This window comes from Borostomias antarcticus (assembly GCF_949987555.1).
Source record: "Borostomias antarcticus genome assembly, chromosome: 9".
Taxonomy (NCBI): Eukaryota; Metazoa; Chordata; class Actinopteri; order Stomiiformes; family Stomiidae; genus Borostomias; species Borostomias antarcticus.
In genome coordinates this window covers 26,335,005-26,347,704 of record NC_140242.1, presented here as the reverse complement: position 1 = coordinate 26,347,704, position 12,700 = coordinate 26,335,005, and the positions used below count along the sequence as shown (strand labels likewise).

At 48.4% G+C, this 12,700-nt stretch overlaps 1 protein-coding gene across 1 annotated transcript; it reads right to left on the bottom strand.

The window, feature by feature from the left end:
* Positions 1-3,846: 3,846 nt before the first annotated feature.
* On the bottom strand, positions 3,847-10,866 carry galnt3 (UDP-N-acetyl-alpha-D-galactosamine:polypeptide N-acetylgalactosaminyltransferase 3 (GalNAc-T3); the record flags this gene model as incomplete). The annotated part of the gene is made up of 10 exons (XM_084443184.1): positions 3,847-3,960; positions 4,091-4,243; positions 4,403-4,504; positions 5,043-5,174; positions 6,365-6,565; positions 7,505-7,622; positions 7,897-8,131; positions 8,536-8,685; positions 9,460-9,632; positions 10,370-10,866. The coding sequence occupies 10 exons, from the start codon at positions 10,864-10,866 to the stop codon at positions 3,847-3,849; spliced, it is 1,875 nt and encodes a 624-aa protein (XP_084299310.1).
* Between the last annotated feature and the right edge of the window lie 1,834 nt (positions 10,867-12,700).

The following is a 12,700-nucleotide window of genomic DNA, read 5'->3' as shown; positions in this document are numbered from 1 at the left end:
CGCGCCCTCACCTGTCAAGGTGTCTTTCATTTTGTGTCTTCTCTCAACCAAGCTCTGCCCAAGTGGTGTTTAACAGGAAGTTATCCATGGCCTTTTAACCTGACCTAAAATTTCAAAGCAATTTACAAGACGTTTGAAATGGCTACGGGTTCCGTGATGGGACCTGTTCATCCATGTCCAGTGTTCTTCACTGCAAGATGAAAGCAGTTCTTAAAAAGTAATGCTGTAAGCCTGTGTAATGTATCTTGTAATTTCAGAAGTTCTAGTTTTAAGCAGATATTGTAGATGGAACTTTTCTATGTCTATGTGTCAAACGTGCAAAAAAAAAAAAAAGGTTTATTGTCACAGTTTATTTATTGGTTCAGGAGTATATGTATACTTATATAAATGTTTTGATAATGACAAGCATGCTACTTCGGGGATATCAATGGCATTTATGAGAAATTGACTATGGGTTTATAAAGACATGTATCAACGTACTGTACTGTACAAATGTTATTTTTTGTTTTGTCACTTGTAATTCATGCTTTTCCATGGTTTGACATAGCATGACAAGTACTCAACCGTTTATAATAAGGTTCATGGGATTAAAAAGCCAAGTGCATAAAGTGATTGGAGACATACTGTAAGGATAGTCAAAAACAAATTTGCACTTTCAGACAAGAGTCGAGTGCCATGCGGTTCACTTAATGATGCATACTTGAACACTGATATGATGCCATGAGTTGAAAATGTGGCCCCTACTATCTCAGTCATTTTCCTCTGTCGTTTTTATATTTTAATCTTTGAACTAATCTTTAATCACTCAAGGATGCTGAGAATGATGAGAATGCCACTATAAATAAAGCATTTGTTATTCTTCGTCACTTAACCATTCATCGATGGTGTATACAGGGACTAGCTTTGACTTAAATGTTACCATTGACATTAATGGGGCTTCAGCTCAAATTACTTAAGAATCATTGACAACAAGCTCCCTTTTCCATAGGAGTGATGGCGGTCTGATTGTAAAGGGAGAGACGGTAGACGAGCAGTAACGGCTGGTGAGACACCAAACATTCCTGTCGCGTCTGACAGCTTTATGTCTGTTAATGAGGATGTTGTTTATACCAGGATGTTAAGCGTGAAGTGCAATAGTTTGAGAAAGGAGACGCAAACAACCTTCTCTGGTGGTTCTGCTAAAGGTTATACAATGATTAACTTGTGCTGTTTCTCATTCTGGGCAGTCCCTTCGGTATCACTCATGAGATGCAGACTTGACGTAACTAGCTGCTGTTCACATAGTAATAGCATTCAAGGTTGGACAATCAAAGGTCAATATCAAGCCCACAACTTATATCAGTATTAAGAAAGAGTAGGACTGCTTCTTCAGAGACAGCGGGGAGGAGCATAGAGCTGACTAAAAACACATGATTTGCCAAAAAAAAAAAAAAAACTGTATATATATAACTTTGACACCTCATATTGAATGACTTTCACGAAGAGGATATTTGAAGGCTCAATGGATATTCAATTGTTCAGATATCCAGTAATAAGACTTCTGGGACAGCAATAACTCAGAATCTCTCTAAACACCAGAGCGCTGTAGTCCAAACCTGGCGCCCTCGCTCTGGGAGGAGTCCTGCATGGAACCCTGTCTCTCTCATGGATGGTCTCTCTCCACCCATGCAGTGCGAGTCGGTGGTCGGTACCGCAGACCTGACGGCAGAGTGCAAAACCAAGACTAGAGTGTACAGCTGTCAGGCAAGCAATGCTTTCATGGCCTAGATGGAAAATCTGAGTGCCAAAGTGTCCGAGAGAAGGCTAGATACAGTGACAGTGCATCCAGTTAAGTAATTGTGTTTATTATTTTCAGTATATATTATGAATGACGTATTGAAATGTGTATTTATTGTGGTTTACTGAAGCAGTTCTGTACTGAGTAAAAACACTTGTCTTGATTGTCCTATGTTTCATTATGGTTGTGAATTGTACAGCTACATGTGCCTGATTTTGTTTTATTATGATCTTGACTCTGTGAAATGGCATATTTTTTTGCACAAAATGGTATAAATGTTTCAATATGTGTTTCAGACTGTAGATAAAGGTTTTGGTTGCTTTTTTCGCTTTTTAACAATACATGACTTTGAAATAAAATGAAAGGAAACCATGTACATGTTCATGTACTTCATGTTCAGCTTCTTTTCCTTGGGAAGGTTTCTATTGTTCAGACTGAGTGCTGGCTGCTGACACGCTTCGTTGTGCATAGCGCCCCCTTCTGGTACAGTAACGACGTGATAATAATGAAATCATTGACAGAAAATACTGGACCAAGAATTTATTTTACAGTGATTCATTCCAATTCTAGAGCACACACAGTCGTTTCAAAGCATGATTACACGCTCATTTGAAGAAAAAGACCATAACTAGAAATGACCTCAATCCATGTTTCAGGAGCTGATTTATAGGCTACTGAACAGTATTCAATATTCATCAGTGTTACATCATCCAATGTTCCATAATCCCAGTCAGTCAGTCAGTCAGTCAGTCAGTCAGTCAGTCAGTCAGTCAGTCAGTCCATATAGCCCTCACATGTAAACCGGTTCATAGAATCCTCACATGTAAACTGGGCTGTCTTCTGACATCACAACAATGATGACACTACATGTAAAAAGAAAAATGATGTTTCCTAGTCCACAAAACACTAGCATATTACTTGAACGGAGTGATTCCCAATGAGCATGATACATTCAATGTTGTGTATTTTGAGGGGGGAAAAAACTATTAGAACCTAAATTAGACATGGTAAAACCATTATATCAGTACCACGAAGGGGGATTTTAATTTTTTTAATTATTCTACCCAGGGATTCTGAAACATATAAATAAGAGTAAAGATAAAAGAATAAGATTAAGTAAAGGTTTAAGATTATTGCTTCAAATATGACTGTTGTTACAAACACTGGAATCAAGACCAGCTACAGCAGCTTTTCCTAAACAGGACCAGTCAAATTAAAGGCACATTGCGGTCATTGTTGTATTCAGGATCTTTACCCCCCTCTAGTGGTGACAGAGAATGACACAGTTTCAACAGGCGACCTATGGTGTCATTTCTTTACATTATCACACAATGAGGCCTGTCAAGTCTGATACTATTGTGTTATATTGAAAAGGCAGTAGTGGTACACATTGAATAACCTATCAAACACAGTTATCTTAATAGAAAAAAGAAACTGGAGTGTCTTTGGTGCATAGAATATTGCATTTACTTGAGTATCCATTGTGTTGTTGACATAAAAATGTATAAATTATTCAGTGTGTGGCCAATGAAGAGCAACCCTATGTAATTAAATAAAACGTAGGCCTAGACGTCAGACGTCATTTTCCCCAGGTCAATAAAACAAAATAAAAGCATTCAAAGGAGACGGGACACGACGGTGGCATTCTTCAAAAGAGAACCTCTCCCCATAGTTTGACTCGATGTCAATTCACAGCTCCGGGTAGTCTTCACTAAACTGAAAAGACTGACTAAACTGAAAGACTATCATGACTGACTTCCGTTAGCCCAATACACAAGAGAGAGAGAGAAAGAAAGAAAGAACGCCAATCCAAGTCTTCAGTTTACGTGTGAATTCATGCTTCCTTCCAGAGGTTGCATAAAGTACTGTCCTTGAGCATCCAAACTTTCCAGCAGCAGTTCAGTTCTTATAAAAAAATAAATAAAAAAATAAATTTGATCCACAATCTAAAAAAAAAAAAGTATGCCAATTGCTTTCCGTTCCTAACGCCTAACGTTCCCCGGGCGTTCCCTGCCTGGGATCCACATCCCCGGGGGCCCCGAGGTCCACGTGTCCACGGAAGAGGCCCCTCAGATGAAGATCCACAGCTGGAATCTGTCCGAGGAGTTGCAGGTCGCCAGGGAGGGCTGTTCGTGACGGGCACTCAGACAGAGTTTCCTTCCTGGGTTGTAGAACAACTGGTTCTGGAAGGAGAAGGAACCATTTAGTGCTATTATCGTGGTCATTCTTTCCAGTGTGTGTGGATCAAACGGGTTTTTAAAAATAGAACCAGAGCGGTTTCTTAGGGTGTGACTTGGGTAAACTTGGACTCACCTCCTTCAGCTCCCACTTCTGCTCCGGCCCCGCGAACGTGCTCCTGCCTTTGTACTGGCAGTCCTCCAGCTTCACGCCGCCCTCGGCGCCATGCAGGCACAGCTCCTTCTGGATGTTGTGGCGGATCTCGTGGTGCGTGGAGTACTCGAAATACTGAGGGGTCAAAAAAAACAACAACACAAAAACAGTCACGGATCCCCACCTGGGACACGGAAGTGAGAACGGATCGCGTGGGTCCGGTTCAACCTACCCCCCCGGTCCGGTTCTGACTAACCCGGTTCCCACCCGGGCCGCGACTGTGGGGGTACTGACCTGGTTCCCTCCCAGGCCGTGACAGGGGTACATGATCAGCTGTTTGCCCCCCTCGTTGTTCTCTCCGGCGTCCAGACACGAGTCTTTACCTACGTTCTTCACCTGGGGGGTGGGGGTGGAAGGGGGGGTGGGGGTGGAAATATAGAGAGCGTTTCAGTGACAGACAAGCTGTTCAAACAAGCCCCTCCACCAGCCTTCACTCATGCCCTTAGCGGCGGGAGGTTTGGCGGGGAGCTGCTCTCCCCTCCCCCCTCCCTCTCTCTCCCTCTCTCCCTCTCTCCCTCTCTCCCTCTCTCTCCCTCCCTCCCTCCCTCCCTCCCTCTCTCTCTCTCTCTCTCTCTCCCTCCCTCCCTCCCTCTCTCTCCCTCCCTCTCTCTCCCCTCTCTCCCTCCCTCTCTCTCTCCCTCCCTCCCTCTCTCTCCCTCCCTCCCTCTCTCCCTCCCTCTCTCTCCCTCCCTCCCTCTCTCCCTCCCTCTCTCTCTCTCTCTCTCTCTCTCTCCGGCTCCGGAGCTTCTTGGGAACCTCTGGAAACCCGCAGCGGTCAGTTCCGGCGCTCTGCGGTTCTGGAAACAGGATGGACAGGGGGGACTGGGGGACTGTGGGGTGGGGGGGGGGGGTTAGCGGCGCTGCCCGGCCTTACCGAGCCAAAGTGGAGCGGGTTGAGATCGGGCATGAAGACCTCTGGGTAGACGTTGTTCAAATACCAGGAGAAGCTCTTGCACTGCAGCCGCTCCCGGAGGTCCGTGCGTCTCGAGACGTCTCCGAAAGCTTTCTGTGGAAAGAGATTCCCAGGCGGCGGCCGTTAGAGAGCGAGAACTTTTCCTCGTGACTCACCCACCGGCCGGCCGGCCTTTGAACTGGGAGGGGGGTGGGTAGGACCACTTCCTGTAGGCCTCAGACTGGGGCTGAGTGGTCGATCGTGAGAGGCTGAGGGCGGGCGGCACCGCGTACGGCACATTCCCATTCACCCCTCCTCTCGTAAGTAATTGCCACTCAGTAGAATTGCCAAAAAATATATATATTCCCACATATATACCACAAGACAACCCAAGTCAAAATAACATTGTATAACATGGGCATTCCGGTCTGGAAATGTTCTTTCCTTTCGATGAATTCATGGACGCAACCCAACGCTCTAGCGTTCCAGGTGGTATTATGTCAGGTGACACACCGACCGAATATCAGTTCTGCTACTACAACTCTAAATGCTGCACATGTCAGTGGACCGAGAAGTCTTCCAAGTCTCCCGCTAATGACTGCAGTTCCATAATGACCAGGATGCTCTTAACTCCGGTCCAAGCCGGTAACTACACTTGCCAAGTCCCTGGAGCTGTTAAAGACGTGGAGGCCGTTTGAACCCAGCGGGAGAGGGTTGGCTGGCCAGGCCCACTCTGAGTTAGGGCCTCAGGCTCCCATTTTATGGCACGGAGATGAGAGACACTGCCCCAGGACTACCCTTCCTGTCTGCTAACAACTTTACAACTCATCCTAATAAGCTGACGTTGAATTCCTCAAGTGGATGAGTGAGCCACATACAAAAGGACAATATTCATTTTAACCCCCCCCCCTCCCGCCGACATTTTGAGGGACATCCAGTTTGCGCTACCGACCTCCAAACCTACGTTCCCCCCCCCCGACAGAAAGTGTTTGCGCGAGCGACTGTACGTACTAGTACTGTACCAGACTATACGTAGCCAGCAGGGAGACCAGCGTGAGGTTGCCCAAACTTGTCCTCTGACAGGGATAAACAAGGGGTCGGCAGTCGAGACGTACGGCCGTGTGGGACGGAACCCGGGGGAGAGCATTCCAGAGAAAGTGCTACTGTTACAACATGCCCCCCCGTGGCTCCGTCCTAGAGGGGGGTGGGGGGGTTAGGGGGGGGGGTGTCAGTGCTGGACTAACACTCAGCCTGGAGCCCAGCCACATCTGGGAGCCCCCCCGACGGTACGGCGCGCTACGTACGTCTTTAGCCATCTGCGCGGCCTGCTGGTTGCGCCGGTAGAAGATCTCCTTGTAGTCGCCCATCCAGACCTCGGCCAGGCGCACCTGGTTGCGCGCGATGACCTGCGTGCCCTTGGGGAAGGTGTGGGGGCTCTTGGTGCGGAACACGTGGCCCACGATGGAGCAGGGGATGATCTCCAGCTGGCCCCCGCACTGCCACACCTGAGGGGGGGACAGCAAACGCACGGACGGACGGTCAGAAAAAAAACAAAAACCTGCCGGAGCTGTACCGATAAAGAGGGAGAGAGAGAGAGAGAGGAAGATAGAAAGGGAGAGAGGGAGAGAGAGGAAGATAGAAAGGGAGAGAGGGAGAGAGAGGAAGATAGAAAGGGAGAGAGGGAGAGAGAGAGAGGGGGAGAGAGAGAGAGAGAGAGAGAGAGAAAGGGAGAGAGAGGGAGAGAGAAAGGGAGAGAGAGAGGGAGAGAGAAAGGGAGCTAGAGAGAGAGAGGGAGAGAGAAAGAGATAGAGAGAGAGAGAAAGAATGAATATCGATGACATAGCGATACAGAGAGAGAGAGAGAATGAGAGAGAGAGAGAGAGAGAATGAGAGGGAGAGAATGAATGTCAATGACATATCGATGCAGACAGAGAGAGAGAGAGAATGAGAGAGAGAAGGAATATCAATGAAATATAGATACAGACAGACGTTACGATCGTTGGAAAAACAAACACACAGCCGTCAAAAAACCTGACAGACCTGTACCACCGACACAGCTACACACACACAGAGAGAGAGAGAGAGAGAGAGCATGAATAATGACGACATATTGACAGACATTCGGCTGCTGTAGCTCAGTTGGTAGAGCGGGTCGTTCAATGATTGAATGGTCAGTGGTTCGAATCCCAGCTCCGACTGTCCACATGTCGAAGTGTCCTTGAGCAAGACACCTAACCCCAAAATTGCTCCCAATGAGCAGGTTAGCACCTTGCATGGCAGCTACCGCCATTGGTGTGTGAATGTGTGTGTGAATGGGTGAATGAGAGGCCATTCTAAAGCGCTTTGAGTGCCGCTAAGGTGGAAAAGCGCTATATAAGTGTAGTCCATTTACCATTAGAAAGGATTGTTGAAAAACCAAGAAGGCATGGGTGAATGAATCTCACCCTGAATGACATTTCGATATTCTCTCCTCCCCATATTTCCATCTCCTCGTCGTAGCTCCCGATGTGATAGAAGTATTCCTTGGAGATGGAAAACAGACCTCCGGCGAAGGTCGGTGTCCTGTGAAGGTCAAGATATCGATAAAATAGAGATGTTTTAACGACGTACAGACAATTCGTTCATTCAGAATTCATTCATTCATTCATTCATTCAAACGCACACGCACACGCACACGCACACTCACACTCACACTCACACTCACACTCACACTCACACTCACACTCACACTCACACTCACACTCACACTCACACACACACACACACACACACACACACACACACACACACACACACACTCACACTCACACACGCAGAGTGTGTATTCTGTCCCTACTTGATGGGATAGGTCTCGTCCTTCCTGCGGTGTTTCTCGTGGTCGGGCAGGCCCTCCCAGCCGAACGCCAGGCCCCAGTCGAAATTCCCCCGGTTGTGGTTCTGACCGTAAGGGGACGGCTTCATGAACTCGAACGTGTTGAGGTCGATGGTGGTGATGTCAGGGCTGACCACGGCCGTGAAGTTCTCCGCTATCCTGGCCAGCAGCGGCTCCAGCCAGCCGTTGAAGCATTCACCTTTGACCCATGAAGTACATTCACCCCTCAGCTGGACAAATACCTCAACATACTGTACTGCATATACTCTTCAAATGAAAGTATGGAGCTATGAAGACCGTACGGAGGCTTGGGAAACCGGACGGTTAATTGAAAACGTTGAATTATCCTTTTTCTTAGACAAAGCGCATTCATTCACGCCAAAGCAGAGATTTGTGGTGCCGTGCCCAAAACAAGGCCCCTCATTGTCCTGCTCCGGGGAGGATTATGCGTGTCTGCGTACAAACGGGTGTGTCTCAGGTTTAGACTGTGCTAAATGAGTGACTCAGCCCTTTGACTCAGTGGTGTGTGTGTGTGTGTGTGTGTGTGTGTGTGTGTGTGTGTGTGTGTGTGTGTGTGTGTGTGTGGTGTGTGTGAGGACTAACAGTGAGCGTCCAGGAAGGTGAGGATGTCTCCGGTTGCCACGGAAGCGCCCAGCAGACGGGCAGTGATGAGGCCTTTCCTCTCCCTCTGCCGGACGACGCGCACGATGTGGAGACGCTTCAGGTACTCGTCCAACTCGTCCTTCAAGGCGTCTGGGGACACAGAAAGGACACGTTTAGTGGGAGACCGGCGCACACGTGACACTATCATTTACCCTCAAGACCGCCTAGTAAACCTCAAAGGATTTAACACGTAAACCGGACTTAACACGTCGAGTAACGAGAAACAAACAATGGGGACAAATGCTCTGGTGAGGTTATTCCTAGAGGAGGCGCAGAGCGGGGGGCTTTCTTGGATCTGTTTCTGGGCGTCGCGACCGGCGGAGACCCCTCGGCACGGCACTCCGACGTGGAAGTTCCACAGGAATCGGAGAAGAGAAAGAGGTGCCTGGCTTTCATCCCCACAGGATGGCTAGCTGCCAAGTACGCCCGTTTCCTGGGCAGGAGCTGCTCCCAGCGACCCCCTAATAGGCGGCTATTCCCAACAAATGACAGAGTTTAGAGTGTCAGTCCAGCCCCGCCCCCACACCCCACCCCCCCCACCCCCATTCTGTTTCCCCCACCCCCCCCACCCCCATTCTGTTTCCCCCAGCCCGGGGGTCTGTTTACAAGAGCCAACGGACTCATTTCTCAGGCCCCGGCGCCCCGGCTAGCCCCTCTTAGTAAAGTATTCACCGGCAGCTCCCGGCTTCCTGCCCTTCACGAGCCACGGGGAGCGGGCGGGGGGCTCCACCGGGACCACCTAAGGGGCCGCTCTCCTCCCGACAGGCCGCTCGCCCCGCCTCGGCCCCGGCTGAAGTCGAATCCGAGAGAGAAGCAGGGTGGTCCCGGTGGTCCCGGTGTGTGTGGGGGGGGGGGGGGACTTACCGTCCACGCTGGCGTCATCCACCAGGATGATCTCCTTCAGGAAGATGGCGGGGGAGGTGTGGAGGACGCTGTAGACCGTCCTGAGCAGCGTGCTCCAGCCCTCGTTGTGGAACACGATGATCACGCTGGTGGTCAGAAGAGGTGGGCAGCGCTTGAAGGTCTGCTCGATACATCTGCGGGGGGGGGGGGGACGAAAAACAGAGCAAGGGATCGCGTGTCTTTTAACGCCCCCGCGAGGAACAATGGACTGCAGTTATAACATCTCAGGTCCGCTCCCTGAGGGGTGTCCGTTTCAGCTGTGACACTGGGTGTGTGTGTGGCAACCTTTTCCAAGTGCCAACCACAACCAGACCTGACGAGGAATCGGGGTAAATGACCCTTTTAAAATAGCAGGGAACATGAACAGACTTGTTTAATTAGCCAAACAAAACTTGAGCTTTTTTTTTTTTTCTGGCCACACAAACTGGGCAGACATGCTCAAACAATGTTTCAGACAGGAAAAACTACCCCTGTGGTTGCGAGGAACGTTTTCCTCAATAACTTTAAGCAAATATTAAAGACGGGTTGGGCAGTCGTGTCTGCTGGAAACAAATTATATAATGTTATCCATCCTTCCTTCTGTGGTCTTATGATACGCAACTTTGGTTTCAAATTGAGCCATCGAGGCAATACATGGGGAATCTGGGAATTCATTTGGTTTCCTCTAAATGACGGTCGGGCCACATGAAACATCACCAGGGGGTGCTACTTTGTTCATTCTGGAGTTCGTTCTCATACCTGCCTTTCATTCAAGACTATTAGGAGGTAACGTTAACTTGAGCCATATGTATCCCCTCAAATTACACCTTGTTTTTAACCAACGAATACAGTATGGTGCCGGCGAGGACGTCGGACAAGGGCGAGGACATACTCTGGCGGCCTGGTGTCGGGGCCCAGGTCTCGGCTGAGAGAGATGCGGTCGCTGGCGTACAGGTTGAAGCAGTGTTTCTCCTCGCCCCTCTCCTTCTCCTGCTGCTCCGCCGGGCTCAGTCCCTCCGTGTGGAAGGGTTTCCCAGAAGCCCCGGGGGCGTTGGGGTCCTGCGGCGGCCGCTCCAGCGCCGGCCTCAGCTCCGCGGCCGTGTAGTACCCCGGCAGGCATGACAGGCCGTCCGCGCCGCCCTGCCGGCGAACCGGCGCTCTGATCTGCATCTTGGGCATGGCCTCCCTGAAGTTATTGACAGCGCCCATCACCATGTCCAGCACCACGTCCCGTTTGACCGCCATCTCCTTCAGCCACGGCTCCTCCTGGGGGCCCTGGCTCCCCACCTCCCGTTGAATGAGGAACAAGAATGTCACAAAAATGAGGCCCACGATCACCAGTTTCAATGGGTGTAATTTCCGTCGGAGGATTCTGCGGAAGCCGGTCATTCTTCTGGAGATGCGTGTGTGGTCGCTCTGAGGAAATGCCTGCTGATTAGAATAGGAACACACATTAAGTCCATCACCAATGGTAGTCTTTAGGAAGTTGGGTATACAAGTTGATGACTGCCAAACAGAGACGTCTCTTTTTTTAAGTGTAGGGGGGTAAAGGGGATGGTAGCCTATACTTGCCATGTCAGCACACTTGAGACACGCACACACACTGAATGAACATTCCACACACCACATGTGAACGCAGGAAGGTAATATTGAGCAATATGGCCCCAAAATGCTCTCCCATAGACCTGAAGGACCAACAATATACACAGAGCTACATAGATCTAGGCATGTCTTTTCACTTGTCAATCTCTTAGGTTCTTTTGTCGGCAGAATGATACTCTTACCTTGGGACGTTACATAATAAGAAGTTTAAGTCCGCTCCAAAACACCGTTAAAAAGTCAATGAAATCACATCTTGCATTAGCGCATGAAGAAATTCCTCTCCGGATAGTAGATGCCGATTTCCAGAGCAACAATTCCCTCAAAGGTTGATCCAGACAGCAGCACAATCACTCCTCAATCTGCGCAGACTACTTCCGTCTCGTTGGATCCAGGTGGGCTCTCACAGGTATGGGTGGAGACCTCAGACACGCCTGCGTACAGCGCAGCTCCGCGCGTCAAAGCCATCTGCAATGGGACATGAATAACCATTAACAGCCCACTGAAGGGCCACCCATATACCAGAATAGGAATGTATGACTCCCGAACTTAAACCTATATTGTGTATTGAACACATATTTAAGTATCGTATGTATAATATACAAAATACAATTTTAAACATTCGCTACTTGCTTAAGTTTGAATGGACAGCTTTAAAGCACAAAAGCAGTAGGAGCATCACCACCACATAGACTAAATTCACCCTGTCAGGTTTGATGGAAAATATATTAAACTGGTCAGTGGAGTCACTTTGTCTAGAGCAATATTGGGAATAGTCTACTCCGCGGGATACGTCTGATCCAATAATGGTGTCAATTCTTAAAATAATAGGATTTGCTTGGCCAGCCATTCATTGAGACTGTTGCTGGGTAACAAATGGCAGAGGAACGTACCCTATACTTCTCTCTAAGGTTCTCAAAGGCACCGCATCCAATCAGGCTACATACAAAAATAACGGGTGCTCGCCCACATACGACTGGCAAGGGGACTTGAAAGTGAGAAGAGAAAATATTCATTCATTTAGAATATAGAAATATTGAACATCAGGCATAGTCCCAAAATCACTCATTCGGGAAATCAAATGCATACAGTAAAGTTGCCAGATTGATGTTCAACCAATGACAACAGTGAGCGCTTCAATGAAATAAACTTGTCAACGCTTTAACGAAAAGTTGATAGATTCTTGGAATTCAAAAATACGCACCATCGAATCGATTGAGTTTCTGTCTTTCAAATGAAGAAAAGGATAGTTTCCAAACGTGAAACTTACCTATTGGGGACCCTGTGAGATTAATCCACCACCTTCATGTTGGTCAAATCCCCCACGGCAGATGGTATTCATAAATTGTGCGGTGTAAGAGGGGGTAAAGCTAAGACGCGGTAGTCGTCCGGGGGAACACGCTACTCGGGTGCCCAGCTAGAGGGCTTTTCAAGCAGCAGTAACAGTGACACATAACTCACCGTGACAGAGTTCTCCCTGGCTCACTCCTTGTTAAATGCTGCTTACATAGCAGAAGCTTCACCCCGCCGTGAGTAAGTAGCTAGATTATTACATAAACATGATTTAGTTTATCTTTACTGGTGATGATTCATTTACTTTAATATACAATACCCATTCTTTACA